The 26,217-nt window shown below is 43.3% G+C and overlaps 1 protein-coding gene across 1 annotated transcript in view; it reads right to left on the reverse strand.

Annotated features, from left to right (window-relative positions):
- The window catches only part of LOC144767941 (uncharacterized), a 116,570-nt gene that overhangs the window by 67,336 nt on the left and 23,017 nt on the right, over positions 1-26,217 (reverse strand). Inside the window, exon 3 of the mRNA XM_078651284.1 lies at positions 11,506-11,571. Coding sequence (XP_078507410.1) covers positions 11,506-11,571 — 66 coding nt within the window. The remainder of the gene's footprint in view (positions 1-11,505; positions 11,572-26,217) is intronic.

Genomic DNA, 26,217 nt, shown 5'->3' on the forward strand with positions numbered 1-26,217 from the left:
CAACATTTGTGTAGAGCCAGGCATCCTCAGGAGACCTGGCAGCTTAGGACACAAATCTGCGATGGTGGCCTCAATCTCCATTAGAGCAGCCTATCTAATTTTCTTCATCAAAAACACTTTGACTTCCCTTTTAAGAGGACAGTGGAAGGATTCAGTCTGACTTCAGGGTGGGGTAGGGAGTTCTAAATCCCCGCTGCAATACCTGAGAAGGCTCGATTGTAGGTTTTTCTTTTCTTGAATTTGTGTGTTTTGAGCAATATAGTGCTGGTGCTTTTGGAGGCTCTCTATCCACCTGAGCGCTCCAGTTTTTGTGGGAGGTACAGTGGGGTATTGAAATGAATGGCTTTGTGTGCCATGCGTGCAATTTTTAACTGTATCCACGCTTCATATCGAAGCCAGTTCAGGGATAGCAGATCTGGCCATATAAGGTTGAATATTTAGCGCCTGTTAAGATCCTGGCAGCAGAGTTGAGGGCAGCCATTAGAGGGTCCGTCTTCGCTCTAGGAAGGCTGCAAAGGGTTGCGCTGCCATAGTCCAGCTTTGAGATCACTAAGGCTTGCACCGTAACCTTTACGTCATGAGGAGGGAGAAAAGTTTTAATTTTCCTTAAGATGCTGAGTGGGAAGTTTGCTCCTTTGGTGAGGGAACTGATGTGCTTCTGCATGTTCAGACTTTTGTCTAGCATTGTTCCAAGAGAGGTTGCTGAATCAACGAGGGGCGACGTACAGAGCAGTTAGCTGATTTATTCATTGTTCTATGACCGAGCATTGCTTGTGTGGTGCGATTAGGGGGAATTCCAATTTGAGAGCATTTAGCTTCAAGTGGTTAAGTGTCATCCAGCTTTGTGTTTTCAGTAGGACTCAGTTGAGGGACATGATGTCCTTAGGGGAGGAGATCTTCAGGTATAGGTGGATACCATCAGCGTGCATGTGATAGTGAATGTTGTATGATTTTAGAATTTCTGTTAGAGGCTCCATGAACAGTTTGAAGAGCGTGGGTGAGAGTGCCAAATCCTGTGGAACTCCTAGCGTGACCGGAGAAGGATGAGAAAGAGACTGGTTCACCTTGAAGTTTTGCATTCTGTTGTGAAGGAATGAGGAGAACCAGTTTAGTACAGGCCCAGAAACCCCATCCTGTGTTCCAGGAGGTCAATTAGGTTATTGTGTTTGACAGTGTCAAATGCCGACGAAAGGTCGAGAAGGATCAATAGGCAAGATTCATTATGATCCAGTATTCTTAGCGCATCATCTACAATGTGAGTGAGCGCAGATTCTGTACCATGACCCGAGCAGAAACCAGATTGAAATTGGTCCAGGAGTTGGAAATGATCTATGTGGTTACAGAGTTGGGCGAGCACATATTTCTCCAGGAGCTTTGCCAACGTGGGGATGTTAGAGATTGGGAGGAAGTTAAGTAGGTCTGTGGGATCAGCAGATAGTTTCTTTAGAATAGGGGTAACTTGCCCTGATTTTAGGCAATCCGGAATATCACCTTGCCGAAGTGAAGCATTGACGATCTTTGTCCAAAATGATAGTAAGGGGGTTCTAATTTCAGAGAAGAGGTTCAATGGCAGGGGGTCGTTGTAGTGATTAGAAGGTTTCAGAGTAACTAGCATTTTACGTATAGTGCTTTCATCCAAGGTTTAGAAAAGGCTCCAGGATGCGTTGTTTATGGGTGGGCAAGGCTGCGCAGGGACGGCGACATCCAACCATGGAGGAAGGAGGGTGTTCGGCAGTCTGATCGACATGTGCTGAAGGGCTGAGCGTAGCTCAGCTTCGATCTTAGTAGTCTTATCTGTGAAGAAATCAGCAAATTCTTTGCAGTTTGGCTGTGTCCCATGACCAAATGCAGAGAGATTAGGATGACTATTAACTTGAGACTTGATGAGTTCAAACAGTTTTTTGGGACGGTTGTTTACCTGCTCTAGTTGATTTCTGAAGAAGGTGGGTTTTGAGCATCTCATGCTTCTTAGTGATCTCATAAGGTAGAGATGTTCAAGGGAGGGATAAGATCTCCAAAGTCTTGCTGAGGCGTCTTGGCACTGAGGTGAGTGGAAACCAACCAGGTACTGATGGATCTTAGGGCATTGAGAAGAGCCAGGTCTTATCGATTTACTGAAAAGGGCCCTGTTTGATTGTAATCTAGTCATCAGGGGGAGGGAGTTCCACAGGGTTGCTGCTTGATATGAGAAAGCCTTTACTCCTCATTTGGCTCGTTTGATCTTAGGGACCTGAACCAATCCTGCATTGGCAGACCTGAGACAATGTTGCAGCTGGTATAGAGGAAATAGGATTTGAATGTCCACAGCTCCTCCTCCATACAGCGCCTTATGCACTAAATAGAGTGCGTTAAAGTCCACTCTCCGACGAACCGGAAGCCAACGGAGCTGCTTAATACTAGCAGACGTGGGGTGATGTTTGAGTAAATCAAGCAAAACACAAGCAGCAGCGTTTTGAAGTGACTCAAGTTTAGTGATCTGTCCTTTGCTCGCACCTAAGTATAGAGCATTACCATAATCAACTCTAGAAAGAACCGGAGCTCCGACTACTGTTTTGCTAAGTGATAAAGGAATAAATGGGAGAATTTTTGCACAGAACTTTTAATGTGAAGAAACATGCAGAAGAGTTTTGATTTATTTGTGGGGCAAGTTTCAGATCCTCATTGAACACAAAGCCAAAGTTCCTAGCCTTGGACACAGGGACCAAGCAGTTACCCGCTTCAGGGGGCCACCATGCTTGATTCCATACAGACGTTTTTTGACCAAACTCAATTACCTCAGTTTGTTTAGTGTTAAGCTTCAGGAAGTTCGAGTTCATCCAAGCCATCACATCCGTGAGGCAGTTGCAAAACCTGTCAGCTGTTAAATCCACACTTTGCATCACCAACACCACTAACTGTGTATCGTCTGCATACGACACCAGCATAAGACCATGATCTTTGATTAATCTTGCCAGTGGTGTAACATATAAGTTAAACAGTGTCGGAGACAAGGCCGACCCCTGTGGGACTCCACATGGGAGGTGGAAAATTCCTGACTGAAGGCCGTCCCAGTGAATCAGTTGTTCCCGAGATGCTACGAATGAAGTAGAGTTAACTCTGCACCTTCAACACCTGCTGCCCTCAGTCGGCATAGCGAAAACGCATGATTTACGGTGTTGAAAGCTGCAGTCAGATCAAGCAGGATGAGAGCAGCTCTATCCCCTCCATCCATCACTTTAAGGATCTCTTCAGTGGCCATATTTAAGGCTAAATCAGTGAATTGCCGAGATCTAAAGCCATGTTGGGTGGAGTCAAGGATGTTATTAGAATCCAAATAGTCTGTCAATTCCAAGTTCATAGCTTTCTCCAGACTTTTTGATGGTAACGGAAGGCAGAATATTGGGCAATAGTGTGTTGCCGCCGTAGGATCTAAAGAAGCCTTTTTTAGGATGGGTCTGATGCATGCATTTTTCCAGGAAGAAGGGAATTTCCTGGAGCTAGTGATTTCATTTAGTAGATTGGTCAAAAAAGTACTAAGTTCCTCGAGAACCAAATGCAATATGCGCAGGGGACAGGGGTCCAGCGGACAACCGGACTTGGTCTGTAGCAGCAAATTTGTTACTTGATCGGCTGCTAGAGCAGAAAAACGTGACACGCTATGCAGTGATAGAAGATCATCCAATAGCTCTGCACTGTTCTTTTCAGGATCACTTTCTGAGGTTAATAGTGCATTATAGACTGTACAGACTTTATTCTGAAGAAAGGGGGGCATTTGGTCCACAAAATTTTGGTCTGGCGAGAATACACTATCATGCAGACATTTAGATAAGGCTGTCACAGTTTTGAACAACTCCTTTGAGGAATTCTTAGCCACCTGAATTTTAGCGGCAAAATAGACTGATTTGGCATGTTTTATAGCTGCCTTGTATTCCTCAAAGGTGATATTATATTCTTTTTTATGATCCACACTATAGTCCGATCTCCAAATATGCTCCTTGCGTCTGCATTTAACTTCAATTTGTTGGAGCTCAGCTGAGCACCAAGGTTAGGTAACTTGTTTGTTTCAGGAATGCTTTGTGGTTACAGGAGCAAGCGTATTTACTGCTGAACTGAGCCAGATATCAAAGTTTCTGGCTACAGCATTGGAATCAGATGCCACATCAGGGGGCTCCCTCGCCAGAGCAGTTTTCAAATCTCTTTTTTGGAGGGATTTCCAAGAACGAGATTTGACCATACCAGATCTTTCCCGACGGCACCTCCTCGTATGAGGGTTTGTTATAGTGAAATATACTGCGGAATGATCAGACCAAGGTAGTGGTTGCACGCTGACTATCTCCAGATGTTGGTTTGAAGACTTTGGAGGCCAGTCTTTTTAGCTGTAGCGGCGCCACCGAATCTAAAACAATTGTCATGGAGCAGTTATAATGGTCTGTAAGGTCATGGACATCAGACATGTTCTTAGGAGGGGACAAGATGTAATCGCAGAGAGCCGTCAGATCATGGGAGTGGTTTGTATCGTAGACATCTTTTCGAACGTTTGGGGTTCTTAGGCTGACCACTATTAGCTCTTATCAAATCCAGGATGAGGAAGGTGATGCAATAGTGGTCTGTCCAATCACACGGGAGGATTGAATCAAGAAGGATGGTATTGGGCTTACCAATGACAAGATTTAAGGTGATGATCGATCACAAAAAAACGACCTGGTTTTGCAAGGGGGTCATCTGCGTTTTTGGTCAGGACTCGGCGGTCATCTAAGAAAACCTACCAAATCCAGACAGTTTTTAAAACTGGACTCATGGGGAAGTCCAGGGAGGTGTGGCTTTTATGGATCGCCCAAGGCGTTCTTATCTAGAAACCCCTGCAAACATTAGAATTTGCTAAAAACATCAAATTTTACTCACATTCCTGTGTGGAAAAGTTGTAGGATCATCAAGCCCACACAAATTTCCTACCACCCAGCCTTCCTCCAGGTCTCCTGATAAAATGATACCTCACTTGTGTGGGTAGGCTTAGTGCCCGCAACAGGATATGGCCCAAAACATACTGTGGAGACTTCTAAATTAACGATCACAAAAAGACATGGTTTTGCAAGCGAGTCACCCTCGATTTTGGTCCCAGGATTAGCGGACATCTAAGGAAACCTGCCAAACCCAGACATTTATGAAAACTAGACACCCGGGGGTATCCAGGGAGGTGTGGCTGCATTTCCCTGGAAGTCTAGTTCTAAAAAATGTAGAGGTTTACTAGGTTTCTCTACGTGCTAGCTGAGCTATGATCCAAAATCCACAGCTAGGCACATTGCAAAAAAGGTTTAGTTTTCACTTGAAACAATTATGTGTCCACATTGCATTTTGGGCCATTTCCTGTCACGGGCACTAGGCCTACCAACACAAGTGAGGTGCACTTTCTATCGGCAGACTTCGTGGAATGCTTTGTGGGAGGAGGTTTGTGGCTTCCCACAGATTCCAGACCTATACATCCTAGAAATTTGAGGAAATATGTTTTATTTGACACCTTTATTTTCACAGGTCTTTTGATTTATCGACCCCCTGGGCCAGCGAGCACTTTCCAAGAGTCACTGGCCTTGTCTATTTCGACCTTTGCCCTACTGTCCGCAAATTTTTGTATTTTGGGGGATCTTAACCTTCATTTAGAGTGCCTGGACACTCCGGCCATACTGAACTTTTTGGGTGATCTGGAGGCATGTCAGCTAATTCAGTTGGTCAAAGGGCCCTCCCACTCGGCAGGCTACTTGTTAGATCCTGTGTTTTCCAACATTCAAGACATTACGGCCTCTGCACCCCTCCCTCTTAGCTGGACGAACCATTTCCTTATTCACATCTTTATTAGGATACCAACCTGTCCTAGGCAAAAGCCCTCCCTCCCCCTTTGGAGGCGCCCATGGCACAAACTAGATGGTGCCATTTTTGAGTCCAGACTCAAAACCTCCCGCCCGGATTGGCCCAGCAATTTGGAGAAGGCGGCTACAGCATATAGGGAGTGGATCAATAAATCGCTGGATCTCCTTATCCCTAAGAAAATGTCTAGGCCCAAACGCGAACAGTCCCATCCTTGGTACTCTGAGGCACTCGCGATCGAAAAAAAGCATTGCAAAATCCTTGAGCGTACCTGGAGGCGCTCCTATGACCCTCTAGCAAAATCTAGCTACAGATCTGCCACCAAAGCCTATCACAGACTGATAAAAAAAGCTAAAGCCACCTATTATACCGATCTGATTAATTCCAGCACTAATCGTTCGAAAACCATCTTTTCCCTAATAAAAAATATGACTAAAACGCCTGAGGCAACAAGCAGCACAATAATCTCCGACTTTCAGTGTGATAAATTGGCCTGTTTTTTTGCTAACAAAGTAAAAGGAATCTATGCTTCATTAAACCTTGAGGAGTCTGTTATGACCTACAGTGAAGCCACTGGCACATATGATCTACCCTACTCTCTTCTTACTCTTCCACCTCTTACTCAGACAGATCTGGAACTCCTGGCCTCTAAGGTGAAGTCTGGGTCACCAGATGACCCTGTAAAACCTGAGATGTTCCGATTACACCAGGATTCCTACTTGCTCGAGGGATGGCAGCTGATCAATAGATCGCTCCAATCAGCTATAGTCCCCAGCTCCTGGAAACACGCTAAGGTGGTCCCTTTGCTGAAAAAGCCCACCTTAGATCCTTCGCGGCCAGAGAGCTTCAGACCCATCTCTTTGTTGCCGTATCTGGCCAAGGTGACGGAATCTCATGTTAATTCCATCTTGACCAACTACTTGGAGACTATTGGGATCCTGGTTGAGGCTCAAAACGGTTTCCGAGCTAATCACAGCACGGAGTCCGCTCTTTTGGCAGTCACTGAACAGCTGAGGGCTGCACAAGATCTGGGCGATACTTCAGTCCTGATCCTGCTGGACTTGAGTGCGGCCTTCGACGCGGTCTCCCATAAGATCCTACTTAAGCGACTTGGGAGATCGGGGTCGGGGGCGGGGCCCTGGATTGCTTCATGTCTTTTCTATCTGACCGTTCCTTCCAGATCCACGCCCCACCGTACTCGTCCAGCAGGCTCCCCCTCAGTTGTGGGGTCCCACAGGGGTCTGCCCTCAGCCCCACGCTGTTTAATGTGTACGTCCGCCCCCTGGCCTTGTTAGCCAGGGAGCGTAATATCAAATTAACAACATACATCGACGACACACAGCTTATTTTCACCTTCTCCAGTGACGCCGAGATGGACCGAGTTAAATTTCAAGGAGATGTACTAGCCATCTCTGGCTGGATGTCAGAGAATTGTCTCCAACTCAACTCGTCTAAAACCGAGGTGCTCTTGGTTGGCCGTGATCCACAGAAGTGGGATGAGCCTTGGTGGCCCCCTGCATTGGGTTCACCCCCGATTCCAAAACAGGAAGTAAAAAATCTGGGGGTCCTCCTGGACAACTCTCTTTCTCTCGACTCCCACGTAAAAAGAGTGGCAGGCACCTGTTATGGTCGTCTACGCTCTCTCAAGCCCATTTTAGGTTTCTTCGAGCCTCCCACCCGTCAGACAATAGTCCAGTCCATGGTCCTATCTCATCTGGACTATTGTAATGTGCTCATGTTGGGCTCAAACCTGACAGTCACAAAAAGACTTCAAAGGGCTCAGAACGCGGCCGCCCGCATTCTTCTTGCCTTGCCGAAACACTGCCCCACCTCACAGATTTTACGTCGACTACATTGGTTACCCATTAAACAAAGAATTCAATTAAAAACTCTCTGCTTAACTGACAAAATTCTTCATGGCCATGGCCCCCAAATATTGCAGGGACTCTGTACTTTCTACACTCCCACGCGTGCTCTCCGTTCTGCTGATCTCCATCTCGCCCGCACCATTAGGGTGCGTAGGAGTAGAGCTGGGGGTCGCTCTTTCAAGTGCATGGCTCCGACACTTTGGAACTCCATCCCCCTGGAAGCACGTAATACCATGAACCATCTGCTCTTCCGAAAACTAATCAAAACTTGGCTGTTTTCCTCCTTCTAGGGCCCTCCTCCCGGACACTGACCGCTTTCTTCCCTCTCTATTATGCGCCTGACATGCCCTACTGTTGGTCCGTTTGCTTAGCGCTGGGACGCCCCGTTGCTGGGGTAGCCACGCGCTATACAAATACATTTAACATAACATAACATTTTTACAAAGTTCGATGTTTGCAAGGGATACTGGGTAGCAAACCCTGGTGCGAGCCACACAAGTCACCCTATCCTGGATTCCCCTTGGTGTCTAATTTTCCAAAATGTGCAGATTTTCTAGGTTTTCCTAGATGCTGGCTGAGCTAGGGTCTAAAATCCACAGCTAGGCACATTGTGAAAAAAGGGTCAGTTTTTACTGAAAAAATGTGATGTGTCCAAGTTGCGTTTTGGGATGTTTCCTGTCGCAGGAACAAGGCCTAACCAGACCAATGAGGTACTGTTTTTATTGGGAGATTTTGGAGAATACTGGCTGGGTGGAAGTTTGTGGATCCACGCAGATTCCAGAACTTTCCATCACAGAAATTTGAGGAAAATGTTTTTTTTCACAAAGTTTGAGATTTGCAAGGGATTCTGGGTAACAGAACCAGGTAAAAGCTGAAGAAGTTACCCCCATCCTGGATTCCCCTTGGTGTCAAGTTTTTACAAATGTACAGAGGTGCTAGGTTTTAGGTGCTGGCTGAGATAGGGCCCAAAATCCACAGGGAGGCACATTGCAAAAAATGTGTCAGTTTTTTGTGTAAAAATTTGATGTGTTCTCATTGTGCTTTGGGCTGTTTTTCTGCTGCGGGCACTAGCCCTACCCACACAAGTGAGGTACCATATTTATTGGAAGGCAGGGAGGAATGCTGGGTGGTTGGAATTTTGTGGCTCCCCACAGAGTCCAGAACTTTCCATCACAGAAATGTGAGGAAAATGTGTTTTTATTGACACATTGTGAGGTTTTCAAGGGATTCTGGGTTACAGAACCTGGTGAGAGCCACACAAATCACCCCATCCTAGATTTCCCTGGGTGTCTAGTTTCCATAAATGTACAAGTTTTCTAGGTTTCTCTGGGTGCTGGCTGAGCTAGGGCCCAAAATGCACAGCTAGGCACATTGCAAAAAAGGGCCAGTTTTCAGTGGAAAAATGTGATGTGTCCCTGTTGCATTTTGACTCATTTCTTCTTGTAGGCACAAGGCCTATCCACACAAGTGAAGTACAATTTTTATCAGGAGACTTAGGCGAATACAGAATAGTAGAACTAATGTTATTACCAGATGTCTTTCTATGTATTTCTGCCTTCTAAATGTAAGACAGTGTTTAAGAAAAAGACATTTTGAAAAATTCCCCCTAATTTAGAGGCTAGTATGGCTTCCCACAAATTCATAGATTTGCAAATAACCACTGCTTCTAAACTCCATATCTCCTTTCCATTTTGGAAATACATAGGTTTCAATGATACCTATTTTTCACTCTTTATATTTTACCAAATAAATTGTTGCATACCCGGTACACAATGAAAAACCATTTCAGTGTGGATCACAGTTATTGGCTCTGGGTACCTCAGGTTCTCAGTGAACCTACAAACCCGATATATCCCCACAACCAGAAGGGCCCTGCAGATATAATGGTATAGTGCTTTAAAATATCTAGCAAAGTTAGAAGAAGATACTGGTGAAAATGTAGGCACAAATGGGTGTTTTTTTCAACTCAATTTCAATATTTCTTTTTATTTTAACTGTACTTTCCATAGGAAAACCTTAAAGGATCTACACAGATAACCCCTTGGTTAATTCAGAGTTTTGTCTTCTTTTCAGAAATGTATAGCTTTCCGGGATCTATTCTTGGTTTTACACTCATTTCTACCTCTAAAGGAAGGAGGTTGAAAGTACAAAAAAATAGGAAAACTAAGCTATGTCCCAGTAAAATGCCTAAACTGTGTCGAACATTTTGGTTTTCTGACAAAAGTCTGCCTATGCCTGATAGCTGGGAAGATGGTAATGTCAACATCACAAACCCTTTGATGATACCATTTGCAGGAAAAAAAACAGATGCTGGTTTCTGCAGCACTTATTTCCCATTTTTCCCCAAAAATCCAAAATGTAGCTACATTTTGCCTAATTTCTCAGTCCCCTCCAGGGAAATTCACAAACCTGGGTACCATTAGAATCTTCAGCATGCTGGAAGAAAAGGACTCAAATTTGGCATGGATACCTTATGTTGGCAAAAAGGTATGGGGCCTAAGCGCGAAATACTCCAAATAGCCACCAAAGGGTGTGGCATGGGGGAAGGCAAGTCAGGGAAGGGGCTAATTACTCTGAAATTGTGTATAAAACCCTGGTTTTGGGGGTGAGCCAGAAGACGTTCCTGTCTAGTAGGGGCTATGTCTATTTATTGGGAGGCCTTTCCTTTTCTGCTGGAGATGCTGTTGGTTTCTTTTGTGATTATATCAATTATAATGTGATGACTTTCCTTTTCTACCAAGGACTCAGGGGCATGTTACCAAGGGTGGCGATTGGCAATTATCGCCGGTTTAGCAGCCGTTTTCGGCCGCTGAGCGGTGCTAATTCTATCGCTCTATTAGCAAGCTAACTGATGTTAGCGACAGCTTTTAGGCAATGCGAGCGGTTTGGGGCCCGCTTTGCATGTCAGCGATATTTATCGCTAATGACATGCAAAGTGGGTGTACCCAACCTGTTAGCGACTGCAAGCATTCGCTAACGTCGCTATCGCCTATTAGCAAGGCAGGTGTAGCGATGGAAATATTCCCGCTATCGCCAAGAACTAACTCCTCCTCAGACCAGTTCTTAGCCATGTTATCCAATGGGAGGTGGATAACATGGCTAAGAGCATTTCGTCGCTAATGCGCGAATATCGCTGTATTCTCAGCGATATTCACGCATTTCGCCGCTATCGCTGGATATTTTAGCACAATGGAGAAAAACGTTGCTAATAGCATGTTTTCTCTGCTAATAAATCCAGCAATAGGCAGAGATTAAAAAAAATGCACTAAGCGCATTTTGCGATAAATATTGCTATTCCTTGGTAATATGCCCCCCAGTTCTCTCCACTTATAATTTAACTGTTCAGTTGGGACTTACAATAATTGGATTTTTGTCTATGTATGATGGATTTGAGACTTTACGGCATATTTTGCAATACTCTGTACCCCTTGATTTTGAGATGTTGTAATAAAACCCTTTACCTATTCTTGATCTCGAACTCAGTTACTGAATGTTCCCAGTTAATTATTCAAATTCAGCCAAACTAATGTTAGGTCTGATAATGAGGATGGGGTTCTTTATTAAAAAAGTGAGGGTTGAAGCGGAACCGCTAAAGGTAAATTTGGGGTGATCTGAATTGCAGAGTGCCTAAACTTTGGGGTTTGGGGTGCTGCTCCCCATACTAGCAGGTCCAGCTCAGTGCTTGTAAGTTCCCAAAGGAGACATGAAGTTCATGCTTCTTCCGTGACAATCACCTATAATCTGCAACACACAACCCTTGTTACACAAGAAATTCACACCAAACTTCACTCCGACATACCTCTCTCAGGAATAGAGATGATCATTGGGGAGAAGTTCCGGATGTTATTTCCACCAGCTTCAGGAGCTACAAGGCAATCAGAAATTCAATTCATGAATCTTTGGAGCACTTAATTGTGAAGTGCATCACAAGGGCCTTGAATTTCTTATCTTTGGAAGCAATTTCCCCACTACACAAAAACCTTTCTTCTTTCCATCAGTTATTTTTGGCCCAACTAAAGGTTCCAGCCTCTATCCAACCTAACAGTTTTAATTAACATCTGCAACAGTTGTGTCAGTGACATACTGAAAACCATTCTCGACAAGTAATCACATATAAGGAGGAGCAGATTTACAAGCCCCTTGTTACACTTTTGCGCTGCAGCTGCGTCACTTTTGTTCTGCAGTGGTGGTGTAAACAATGCAGACAATTTACAACATGAATCATCTAGGGAGATGTGTCACATTGTAAAGCCCTGCATCACAATATACCTGCATCAGGTATAATGTGCTGAGGGTGGGCATTCCCACACAGGAAAGCCTCATAAAAGTGTGCCACTTTTAGGATGCCACTGTGTCAAAACCTTACGCCTGCTTGAAGCAGCATAAGGAGTAACGCAGTACAAAGAGTATAGGCCCCCCATGCATTCCTGGAGTTGTGTTGTGCTTGCAAGACAGCAACGCATGACGTTTGGGCCAACAGATGTGTCAGAATTTCGGATGCATCTGACAATCCTTGCGCCATGATACGCCATATAGAAAATATGGCGCATAAATGGTGGAACAAGGGTATCGCAGGCTGGGGCAGTTTCTTGTAATTCTGCCCAGGTGTCTTTAAAGTTTAGTTGTATGGTTTGTCACACAAGGGAGTCTCAATGGCTCCCATCACCAATCATCCACTGTGCCAGCACCAGTTTCCGCAAGAAGGTGTCATAATCTGCTCAACTGGGAATTTTTTTTTTTTTTTTAAATATACTTCATCATCCACTTGTTCAAATTGTCCCCACGGCAAACATTCATCATAAAAAAAACGTGACCTGTATTGTTGCAGAGTGACTTTAGGTCTGTATTTACTCCCATACTCCCTAAAACAATCTCAATGGCAGACTAGAATGTTGCCTAATAAACCAAACTCTTGTGAGAAAATCCGCATTTTGAAAATGTCTATTTTCGTTTTATCTATCAGATTCTGTCTCTCTTGTCACCTTGTGCTGGCAAGAAAGAATAAATAAAGACTATGCTAGTTGTTGAAGATCCTATTTAACCCTTTCCCTGCGGGGCGAATTCCCCCATTGTGCTGGGGGCGGGGGCACGCACAGCGCCCCGGCGCTCATGACGAGCTGAGCTCATCATGGCCACACCCATTTCTTTAGAACGCTCAGCACAGCGGGGGAAATAGCCCCGCGTGCGAGCGTTGCGGCCGTTATGACGAGAACACAGACACCGTGAGCATGTGAGGGATTAATGGAGAGCCTAAACACTTTTAAGTTCCTGTCTTTGGAACACTTGGATAGAAACAAAATTGTTTTAAAGCAGAAGTTAAATCAATCAACTAACTTGTTCCCGCTTTTATTGGATAAGGTGGCGATTGCAAAACAAAGCATGCTTGGCCGGTAATTAACTCGTACAATAAAACCGAGCCCCAACCCTATTTAACCTCCCATTTAAACTGGTTTTAAGGGATAGATATCTTATGTTAAGATTTGGTCGCTATCCAACAAAGGATGGGACTCCGAGATGAGTACAAAATTGTAGATTATGTGGTTGTGTCAATGAAACGCTATTGCATATTGTATTTATTTGCTCTGGATTGCGACAAGAGAGACAAACACTGTTAAAAACCATTTTTAAGGAAATAGGAGTAAGAATGTGCCGCAAAACAATTATATCTTCCTATATATTCCTCCTAGGGAATACCACCGGTTTAACAACCCATTTATAAGTTCATCCTTATAGCTGAGAAAAAACTGACCCAGACTGATTTTGCCTGTGTTACAGGAATACTATATGGTTATATTAATAACCTTGTTGTTGTATTATTATTGCTATTGTATCGATGTAAGATGGGTGTCAGTTAAGGTAAAACCTTACTGTTTGCAATTAGTAAAGCTCATTACGACCAGATAATCAAGCTGCTGAACTACCCAAAATTAGTCAAATAATTTGTATCAATCTTAACTTGCTCCTTTAAAAAATGTTTTTGTAAGAACGAAGGCACGCGTAGACATTTCAAACTTTTTAATTATATTTATTTGAATTTATCAAGAAGTCCTCCTTTGGCTAGTTTCAGAAATGTGTTCTGAAACATAGGTTTCCTTGTATATGATCCCAATAAAATGCTGTTATGCTTCGAGTAGAGACACAGAGGCCCTTTATAGATTAACAGCCTGATTCATGTAGCTAACAGCGCTCGCAAAAGGGCCAGATTCTGAGAATCTGGCCCTTTGCGAGTGCGATTTTTGCATTTGGTATTCATGATCCCAAATGCAAAAATCGCTATTAAAGAATTAGCAAATATGCGAGGATTAGCATTTAAGGAATCTCTATTAGAGATTCCTCAAATGCTATTCATGACACATTAAAAAATTGCGATTTTGCACTTTTGGGCCGCTATTTACCGAGAGGTCAGACCTCTCGGTAAATAGCAAAAACTCAAAGAGCAAAAACTCAGAAAAATGCTTTTAAAAGCATTTTTCTAAGTTGCATGTTGCACACACACATGTCCTTTGGACATGTGTGTGCGCAACACCTGTTCAAATGTGCATTTTAGGGGTGCTACAGGGTGTCCTTTGGACACCCCTGGCACCCTTAAAATCGCTATCTTATTTGCGAGTAGCAAATTGCTACTCGCAAATAAGGGATACTCCCCATTCATTCCTATGGGCCTCTTGGCCCATAGGAATGAATGGGGAGTTTTTGCGAGTAGCAAATTGCTACTCGCAAATAAAGAACATGTAGGAATCGCTATTTATTTAGCAATTCCTACATGAATGCCGTTTTGCGTGTCCTCAATAGCGAGTCGCTATGATTCGCTATTAGGGCCACGCAAAACGGCCCGTACATGAATCAGGCTGTAAGTTATTGTTTATTATTATTAAATGTGACATGTGTCAGTATCAAGAATAGCTTGTTTGACGAGATTACACAAAGGCAGTTTAATTACTTGGCTGGGCAAGGCGGATAACATTGAACGTATGGAAGGTTTTATTATTATTATATAGAGTGGTTACATAATGAAATGAAATGACTAAATATTACTTTTATGGTGTTTTATGTGATGTTAAGGCTCTAGTATGGCATGTCATCGCTGAATTATCTTAAAATTTGTAATGTATCTGTTCCAAAATTATTTTTGACAACTGTGTTTTAAGAAACTTGATGGTTTTATTCTCCATGATTGTAATGATTTTTATTAATTGTTCAATAAAGACTTACAAACTTGACTGATCCACTGAATGCTTACCGAATTCACTGGTGTGGTTTCACTCATGTTTTTCTCTGATTTTAAAATCAAACTCTACCATGTGATGCACTCTTTAGATTTCCAGAAATCCTCCAGCGAATCCTCCTCTTGTCAGTCAGCCCAGGTCTCCCTCCTCTCTGGCAGACCACCACAAAGCATCAGACAATGCCTTGGATATCTAACAAAGAATCAAGTACTGAAGAGAACCAAACTGACAAATGTGATCTCATCTCTGATCATTTTCTGAATCACAAACTCCTCACCACCCCTCATCAATGTCCTGAGAGTAACCGACGTTGTGGAGAGACAGTCCCTCTCCACCTTAATCTATTGCATTTAATATAATTATTCAGAAAGAAATCCATCAATAGTTACAAACTTCTGAATTTAAAAAGATTGATATGTCTTAAACTTTGAGAAATTATATACAATGGCGTAATTAAACTTTGTCAAGTTGTCACTAATTTCAAACAGTCAAAACACATTTACCACATTACATTTGCCTTTTAATTGACCATTCTAAGCATTAAGAATCCAAAGTTTCAATCCAATTCTAAATGTTCCTAGTAAATATATTGTGAAGGAATATGTGGTGTATGTATTTATGCAACCCATTTCTACCCAAGAGCAATGGAGAGTAGTTCACTGAAGCACTAGGGGAGAGGATGTGGCCGAATAGGCTATGTCTGTGAATCTCAAATCAGATTTGATTCTTGTCAATGACTGCTCAACACATCCTGTGATTCTGGGCAAATCACCTCATCTCCCCGTGCCTAAAAAAAATTAATGTGTCCTTGTGTAACGTAACTTGTGCTCATGTAAAGCGCTCAGATACCTGTAGTGTCAAATTTGCGCTATATCTCTGTAAAAAAAATAGGGCATAATACCTTGGAGGACTAAATTATTTAGGATTATGTACACAGTTCTGCTGTTTCTACATTTTCATTTAACAAACTGATAGAGTCACTTTTCTTTTTTGAGTTTTGGAAGGTCACTGGAATACGGCTAAGGTTTTAAACCCCTTTATGAGCTAAGAGGAAAGTTATATTTTGAAATGTACTAGAGGTGACGTTAAAGGGCAGGCAGGCTCTAAACCATGGGCCTCATTTATGAGGCCTTGCGTCAGTTTTGCGCTTCCGATGCGTCACTTTTTGTGACGCATCGGCAGCGTAAAACATGCCTCCTGTTGCGCACTATTTACAAAGTGACGCATCTAAGCAGATGCGTCACTTTGTAAACCCCTGCGCTACATTATACCTGCGTCAGGTATAATGTATGCAGAGGGGGCGTTCCCCCGCAAAAAGCCTCGTAATAGTGACGCAGTGAAATCTATGAGATTTCACTGCGTCACTTTTAGGACGCTGTTGCGTCAAAATCTTGCGCCTGCCTCCCAGCAGGCGTAAGACTGACGCAAGCCCTTTCACATGGGGCTTTCCCCATGTGAAAGGACGCATTGCTGGAGTTGCGTCACTTTTGTGACACACCCCAGCATTGCGTGACTTTTGCGCTTACAGATACGTCAGAAATACTGACGTATCTGTAACTCCTTGCGACATGATGCGTCATACATTAAATATGACGCATCATTGGTGTCGCAAGGAGTGCGCACTGAGAAGTGACGCATCGCTGCTTTCACGCAGCGATGCGTCATTTCTCATAAATGAGGCCCCATGTGTTAAATGAATAATTTAACCAATTTAGATCGAGCCTTATTCGGGACAAAGTAGGCTCAATTACATTTCTATTGAAGATAATTCATTATCTTCATGCTGCAGTTTATTTATAGAGAGATTATGTAATATTTGACCGGCGGCTGGATAAATAGTGTGAAGGAAGGCTTTATTCATCCAGACATGAATGAGAAAGGGCCTCCAAGCAATGGTAGGCTGGTGCCCATTTTGCAACCAAAAAGGAATGCACTATTAGGAGGTGACTGGAACTTAGTCCAGAATCTGTACATGGAGAATTCTGACCACCCTTGCTCTCAGAATGCCTCGGAAAGAAGGCTACTTGGGTTTATGATGTCAGATAACTCCATGGTGGACCCCTGGAGTTTACTTTAGCACACAAATTGGAACTGCACTTACGCGTCCTGTTATCCCCACCCTTCTGGCTCACGTACTTGACACTGCCTTTCCAAGGGTTTCAGATCACAAACATATCTGGCTTGATCTGGGTGTATTGAGACCACCTCAGAGTCAATGAAGAGTGAATCTGTCTCACTGCAAATTGCCCGACGACAACACTCAACTACGCTCCCAACTCGAGGTCTTTTGGGAACATAATAAAGAGTCATTTGACTCCTCTAATAAACTTTGGGCAGCTAGAAAGGCAACTGTAAGGGGCTATCATCTGAGACACACCCCATAGGAAACAAGAGGCCTCCAAGACCAAAACCAGACTAGAACTCAATGATAATAGTATAATGATATACTTTCAGAAGCGAACAAAATCTCATCACTATTATCAAATTCGCCTATTATGAACTCTCCATCAAACCGAACTCAGAAATATGTGGTCGGGCAGGCTCTGCCACCTAGGCCCGAGGTTGCTGATTCACAGGCCGCTCTTAACAAATACTGATTGATTGATTGACAAATATTCTATATACGAATGATGTTGATTCTATAAACATTGAAAATGTTCCTCTGTGTATCCTTTGCATATTTCTCTGAGCAAAAGAGAGCATGAGTGGGTGAGAGAAATGTTCTAGATCTGTCACCAGTAGTCATGATCAGTCGTTGCCAAAACTGTTAACTCTATGCATAGTTTAAGAAGGCTTATGGTGGCTCTGAGAGGTAGCTGATCTATGTGGCAACATATCCTGCGGGGGGCACAGAATCCGTCTGGCCCCGTCCCAAAGTTTATGTCATCCACAAACACACAGTTCCTACTGGTTAGCGGAAACTATATGACATGGTGCTGCCAATTTGAGACATCTGTGATGGTAGGGAATATCCTCCTCAGCTGAGTAGGAATACCCTATGATGTGTCAGAAATGATGTGTTGGTAATTCAAGCTTAAAAGGATCTAATTCCCACTGTGATGGCCTTATTTGTGCTTCAATTTTGCATACATGGCACAAAACATCACTGAGAACTGGAGATATGCAGTCACTCAGAAGCTACTACAAAAATGATCTCATACAAGATGGTGGGGACGTTACCTTCATGGTAGAGGCACACGAAGCATATAGAACAGAGGTGTTTTACTCTTGGGTTTAATTCCCAGCTGAAGATAATGCAACACTGGTATTTTACACATCCACTGAGGATCAGATACCAGATGAATACACTACATATGAGGAATATAAGTTCCTCTCACTTAACAAGAACATATTAATTGGCTACATTTGGTTTAGGATTACAGGGGAACATTTTAGGGTGATGTAGTGGGGATGTTGGGGGCGAAATTAGGGGGAAGGGCTGATGGATCAAGATGAAGTGTGTGAGAGGTTTGTGATGGTGGTGAATGTAATCATAGGTGATTATGAGCAGATATATGTTAATGCAATGGGGTGTGCATGGGGACAGGGCGCAAAATCTAAGGGGAGCGTAGGGCAGCGGAGTGAATATCGTAGGGACAAGGAGACTGCATATGATTGTTGAATGTAGAATACACATGGGTGTGGATGGCATTTGGGTTAAAAATGGGTTTGGTTAGTGTAAGTATATGAGTTTTGTGGGGAGCAAGATTGAAAGAGAAGCGCGTCAGGCGGATCAAGTAATAGATTAAAGCACCGGGAATGACCTAGAAGCTACATTAAGAATACGTTTACAGATGAGAAAGGGGAGATGACAAACAATGGGTTTAGGGGAAGTATGTGGGAGGGAAACACAATAAGTTGGGAAATAATTGGGAATTTTGGCAGTTGTTTGATTTAAAGCGTTACATTAGAAAGCAGGTTACATCGCGTGGAATATTTTTGAATAATTGTATAACCATTTGCATAACTATTTGTGAAACAGCTATGATGTTAGAAGGTTAAATATTAATAGTCATTTTATTGTATTTGTCGTTGTAGCGACCCCTGATGAAGAGCACCAGTGGCCCGAAATGCAGTGGGTTATAAAAGAAACAGCACTGCCTAAGACGAATTTGCATTTTTTGTGTTTTTCGCAAGAGGTTCGGATGGCCCAGCTTAAACATTCGAAACTGTGAAAATTGGCAAAACCACTCCGCATGTGGAGAAAAAAGGTTGAAATTAAGTTGAACTACAATGTTTATTCCTATGGATTGCTATGGATTACATGGATAAAATTGGCATCACTAGATAATGGCCTAGCAGGTGACTTCAGCTGTGCGTTTGGACGGAGGAGACGATGCCCCGAGCAGTCAATGTGATTTCCCCAGGTGCCTTTTGGGCATGGCAATAGCCAAACTGCACGGATTTAGTTTCAAAATGGACAAATATGAAGATAAGACATACAAGTCAGGTGTGCATAACTATTGTTGAAAATTCATGATGACATATATTTGACAGATAATTACCTTATAGAGCACTTGACCAGTAGATCACATTAACCTGGGGTTTGCTAACATGGGCTATACATTTAATTTCAAGAAATTAAAAAATCGCCCACCTCAGTGTCCTGTTTCTGGGATATGAGTTCTCTAGTGCAAGAGGGTATTTTTTACCCCATGTCCTTCTTTTCCTTCAGGCACTTATCCACCTTTCCACATCCTTCTGGCCCCCCTGATCCTTCTCACTCTGTTCCAGTACCCCAGTCCTCTTTTCCCAAGTCCTGTTCCTCTAGTCCATGTATTCCTGACCTTGGCCCTTGTGGATTAGGTCTCCCTAGGTCTGATTCTTCCTGTCCCTGGTCCTTGTAGCTCTGGTATCCTAGTCTTCCAGATGGTCCATCTCCAGGCCCATATCTTCCTATCACTCCGATTGTTGGCCTTGTTTTGGCTTCAAGATTTCTTTTACTGGGTTTAAGGTAATGCCTCTTTTTGCGAGGTCATCCCCAAGTTATTGGAATGATACTTCTGATATTTTGATTCACAGTGCACCAAGAGCTGCTAATCAGACCTCAATGCCAATGTCCTGATCTCAAAGTGCATGTTGAATTGTTTGTACCCAATTGGAAATGTCAAACTTACCAGTAAGTTAGAGGGGTACCTTATTGATTGCAGCAATGGCTGTGCCACCCTGGAGATCCCAGAAGTAAAACAAGTTTTCCAATCAGCCACTGCAGACTGGTAGAGCAGTTGTGCTCTGCTGGCCCGGCTTTGTCATTGAATGCTAATGCAGATAAGGAGTGAGAATCTCAAATTGTTGAGGTGGTCCATCTTGGTACAGGAAATGGAATTCACGATGCAATACCATCCTGAGACTAAGCTCTCCAATGCTGATGGTCATGTCTGATGCGTCCGCAGATGCAATGTCAGTCTCTCTCCACACCCTATACTTAAGGGTGAGGTCAGGATCCCCAGTAAATTGGGTGACTGTTGGGATCACTCTTTGTTCAGCTTTGTCTTTTTGAGCCAGGTTTGGACTAGATGTAGCTCATAATAGAAATGGCATCATGGCGGGGTTGAGCTTCAAGTAGATGCTTACATTCCATTTCTGGTATAGGTGCTGCCTGCTTGAGGTGTTGGATGTGTGGAGCTGATTAGACTTTAAAGTTCAGTTGGCGTTGCCATACAGTTTCATGTAAATGCTGCAGATGACCAAGCAAGATAGAACCCTGTCTGCAGCTGATAGTGATCGTCTGAACCCTGGGTGTGGTCATGCGAACCAACTGGTGTCTGTTGACTAGGCAGGAGGAGACCCAATGAAAGATGTTGCTGATGAATCCCAGTAGAACCTTAATGGTATGGGGTAGGTTGAGATTACCAATAGCAAAGGTAGTTTAGAGTTCTTACAGTGTCAGTAAGCAGGTTTCACCTTTTCCTATTGTTAGGAGGCCACCGCCTACGATATGTAGGTACCTCCAGGTGTATCTCTATTTACAGTACAAAAGTAATGTAGCAGGGTAATTTCTGTGCACTATTGTGTTAAATATTTAATGCACTAAGTCCAAAACGTTGCCCCAGGGATGTTAAGCAGCCACTGCACCCTTCAAGTAGGTGACCATACTGCCTCCAACCACAAAAAATGTAATCTCGAGCACCAATATTCAAATCACAGAGTTTCCACAACGAGTTGCTGTAGATATGTTATCCTCTTTATTCTAAATCTTTGTATGTCTTCCAAATATACTCTCTGTAGATACGATATATGTACATGTAGTCCTGTGATATCACCGAGGACTGTATGGACACTGGAACACGTCCACACCTTCACTGTGTCTTCCAAATATGCCATATTCATTCTGCGTGGATGTGGTGCATTGGGGAGATGTAGTGAGGGTGCTGATATGTTTTGGTGTTGGTATAGTCCTTGATGATATGATAGGATTATATATGCATATATTTTTTATTTAAATACAGACTGTGTACTTGGAAGACTTTGGGGAATGTTGACTATGATTTGGGTTGACAACCGCATTGATGAATACAGTAAGGAGTTGAACCTTAGGGGTCTTACAATTGGTTCGGACTTTGGTCAAATATGGGAGCACTAATGGCTTTACTTTATCCATTTAGGACATTGAAAGGCACTATACAATATTGTGTGCTCGTAATAACAGTACCTTTGCAATAGAAAGAATAGGTGAGTAGGTTTGGAATGGAATCAGTCTGCTGATGGCTGATCTTTTAGTTTGAGCACAATACAGTTGAGTGAGGCATGACATGATTTTGATAAAAGAAATTATGAGGTTATCCTTCACCTCCTATTTTTTTCTTTTATTTGTTTCCGCTAAGTACGCATAAATATTGTTGTTGACAACAGATTGCACTGATCACAGGACTGTTCTAGGGTGTAACCATGGTCCTAGAACACAGTCACATTGGATGTCTATGGCAGTATCTACATACTACTTTCAGCCATTTAGCTAAGGCTACTCAGCGTCTAAATTTGTAGTTCCTTACGCAACAAATTCTTATCTTGGATCTATTGGTTTTGCTAATATTTGTTGATACTTGCCATTTAACTATCTATTCTCCTAAAATGTAACTGACAGCATGAAGAAGATCTTACCAGTTGCACATCTCCGGCGAGAAGACTCTAGATAGACTCTCCCCACGCTCCAAGACATTGCGTCATAGATTAGCAAATTTCGCAGCGTCAAAAATAAAACTTTGCAGCACACAATTGAATGTTATTACTTCAATTTTTTTTTTTTCAGCCTTTAAAATGGAAGCTATTCGAGCAAAAGTATTAGATTTGAAATAGGCATGTTTAAGGGGATGGAGTTGTTTTTTCTTTACCTTTCTTACTTGAACACTCTGCTGTTTGTACTACCCATTGCTGAACCTGATGGGCTAAAAGGTGCTTCCATGGAGGTCACCCCATACACAAACTATACCTTTATACTTTCTCAGAAAGACTGTTCTATCGCATTTGAGTGCTGTGTACTCTTTTGAATGAGCCCAGTAGCTTCTTTCTCCATGGTGGTTACTTTTGTTGTATGTTAAAAGCTGCAAAAAGCCTTCTGCTCCATGGTATAATGAATAGCTGAGACTGATGAAGACTAGCTGTAAACAAGCTGAAAAGGAAGTGGAGGAAGAACTACTTAGAGATAGATAAGGCAGAGCTAAGAAAATCTGCTTTATACTTATAAAGAGTCAATAGGCAAAGCTAAGTCTAAATATCTTGAGGAAACTATTCATCTCTCTGCTAAAAAATCACAAACTCTATTTAGCCTAGTAAGAGGCCTGTCCAACCCAGACTGTGCTAAGTCTAATATCCTGGCTTCACAAGATCATTCGTTAACCTTTTTCGAGGAAACAATTAGTAACATTTTAACAAGGCTCAAATCACCGTGGAATGGGGATGGGCGCCAACATACAGGTAATGATACCTTATTAAATTATGGTATATATGATAAGGAACACATGATAGTTCTGGGCCATTTTCAGATGCCTTCACAAGAGGATTTCTATGCAATTGCTGCTGGCGTTTCCTTGGGTTCCCCTATGGACCCAATTCCACACAGGTTTTGGAAATTGTTTGGAGGTGAGCTCTTTCCGCTTCTATATCACATATGAAATCAATCTCTAACCACAGCTGTAGTTCAGGACTGCTGGAAAAAGGCAGTTGTCTCCCAATTGCTAAAAAAGGCCACACTGGATCCCCAGTGCCCCTCAAACTACAGACTGATTTCCCTGCTACCCTATCCAATTAGGATTCTGGAGAGGGTAGTGACCAAATCTCTTTAAAAATATGTAGAGGATAATGAGCTGTTGGACGAAGTTCAATGTGGTTTCTGCCCTGCTCATGGGACCAAGACCGCCCTGGTGGCAGTCTTGGATGACCTGAGAATGCGGGCCGACAGTGGTCACACAATCTTTTTAGTGCTGCTCGACATGTCGGCCGTGTTCGACACAGTTAACCATCAAACCTTGATTTGGAGATTGGAGGAACTGGGTGTTGTGGGTAGGGCGCGTGACTGGTTACACTCCTATCTTTCTAATAGGCAGCAGGCAGTGATTTTCTCACCGTTTCTCTTCCAGCATAGAGATGTTAAACAGGGGGTTCCTCAGGGCTCGGCTATCAGCAAATCCTATTTAATCTATATCTTCGTCCCCTTATTGTTCTAAAAAAATCATTTGGCATCAATGTGCTCAATTACGCAGATGGCACTCAGCTTGTCTTCACTGTTGAGGGCAACAATGTAGTATCTCTGGAAAAGTTCCACAACTGTTTGCATCAAACGGCAGATTGACTGAAAGAGAATTCTTTCCAATTTAATGAGGAAAAAACTGAAGTCTTGTGCTGCACAGCAGGTAGAATTCAACGTCCTCTCCTAGAAGACTTCTGGCCTGGTTCGGCTAATAATTCCTTAGTGCCCGCTAACACAGTGCGCAATCTTGGAGTATTGATTGACAGCAATTTGCAATTGGACTCCCAGGTGAATAAAACGGTGAGCTCCTGTCTATCTCTGCTTCGAGCTTTGCGAAAGATACTCCCATTCTTGCCCACTAGTACTAGACCTCAAGTGGTTCGGAGCATTGTTTTAAGCAGAATAGACTATTGTAATGCACTTCTTTTAGGTGCCCCAGTCTCTTTGACCAAGAAACTACAAAGAGTACAGACTCTGGCGGCTAAGTTGGCACTAAACCGGCCATGCGGAGCCTCTGCCTCTCTGGCCCTTAGGGACCTACATTGGCTGCCTATTGTACAAAGAGTACAATTTAAGGCACTTTGTATTGTTTACAGGGCAGTACACAAAATCGGACCTAAAGTACTACAAAGGAAATGTGTATGGTACTCTCCGATTAGACCTCTGCGTTCCTCCTCCGCAAATCTGGTCTGTGTTCCCCATGTCAAAAAAGAATGGGAGGCAGATTTTTTAGCTACACAGCATCTAGACTTTGGAATGCACTTCCTCCGGAGCTTAGACAAATGAACACCTTGTCATGCTTTAGGAAGTAATTGAAAACCAAATTGTTCCCAAGAGAGTAGACCGTGCCTCTCTCAGCCTTGACACTCGCTGCTTGGTAATCTAAGCGCCAGGATACCCTTGGGGTGACAGTCAAGCTATATAAGTGCACCCTACATTACATTACATTTCCCTCTACTTGTAGAGTCTCACTTCAAGAGGAGTCTCCATGCAATGAGAGCAGGTCGCGCTCCTCTACACCATCCTCTGTGCAATTGGACTCCTTTTAGTATCCCTCTGTAGGTCGCCTCACTCTGCCCCTTCCCTTTGCTTGTGTCCCATGTCTTCCCTTCCCTGTGTATAAGATCACTTCCTGGTCCTTCTATGTGCAGGTGGCATGACTCTATTCCTTCCTATAAAGTACCCTTTCCTATGCACTCCTATGACGATGCCCCCTGGGCAGATACCTAACTGTTCGTACTTACAGCGGTACCCGAGCAAACTTGGCTGATGCTGGGTAGAGCTGCCCTATGCAGCTATGGAGGAGTTTGGCTTGGGTGCACCGCCTCGGCTGGCACCTACCCAGCCGGACACCTGACATGGTTTTCCTTGTCTTCCTTGTCTCCCTGCTTTGTTTTCCTCCCCTGCCCCTCATATTCCCAGTGTCTTGGCTATACTACACGTTAATTACTATATTATTGTGTAATCTCTTTTTTTTTCCTGTGTCTATACTTTGCTCCTGTAACTGACGTAACTATGTAACTTGTAAACCGCTGATCCTCATGTAAAGCGCTCTGATACCTCCAGGTCTAGCCAGCACTATATACAACTTTGCAAATAAAAAAAATAGTGAGGAGAACTTCCATGAGGGTGGATAGTTCTCCCTCCTTTCAACTGGGGGACAGGGACATACATTAGACCTGACATCCTTGGTGTGGCCTTTCCCCAAATTCTCTTTTGAATTTTTTTTGTTCTGAAAACGCCACTTTAAGAAAGTTACAATTTACTTGTCATTACCGCCACTTGATGCATGTTGCCAGTGTCCTGGGTCACATGACTGTGAATGATTTAGCTGCTGTTCTTTGTGTATGCCTTCCAGACAGTGAGACAAAAGGGGGCTAGGTGTTGGCAGGATGGGCCATCCTCCCAGGATGGCTGGGGTGGAGCTGTTCCCTGCCCCACTTACACTTCAAAAGGCTGCTCCCCGTACACACATAAAGTAACCTGACACTAACCTTTTCTTATCCCCAGATATCTTGGAATCATTACAAGTAATTTTCAGAGCCAGGTGTGGGTATAGGTCAAGGTGTTCACCCACTTCACAGAATGGCACAATTTGTAAATATTGGACCCTTAGAACACTTCTTCAGTACACTCCTGAGCCTGTGGAAGACTTTAGAAGGACTACTTAGACTCCAAGAGGACTGTACTGATGCTTAAGACCACCCTAGTTCCCTAGAAAACTGTTTTGCTGTTACTAGAGGATTTCTCTGCTGCCTGAGGCCTAGCTTGTTCCAAAGGGGGCTGCCCTGCTGCTGGTAGGAAACCTGTCTTGCTGCTTGATGAAGAACTGAACCATTTCCTTGAACCGAGGATGGCTAGAAGTGACTTCATGGGCTGGTTGGCTGGCCTCTTGTGTGAGCTACAGGACTGTAAGCTCCAAAGACCTTGAACCCTTCTGCTGACCTCTGTTGGAGTGAGTCCTAACCCACAAGTGGTGCCCCCAGGTGCTGGACCTTTGGAAGTGATGTTCGAGGTAATTCTCTCGCCTAACCCTAAAACTTGGGATTTAGAAAAACTTTTATTAAAAAGTGCCAGAAGAAACAACAGATGTCTGGGT

The sequence above is a fragment of the Lissotriton helveticus genome, chromosome 7, assembly GCF_964261635.1.
Source record: "Lissotriton helveticus chromosome 7, aLisHel1.1, whole genome shotgun sequence".
Taxonomy (NCBI): domain Eukaryota; kingdom Metazoa; phylum Chordata; class Amphibia; order Caudata; family Salamandridae; genus Lissotriton; species Lissotriton helveticus.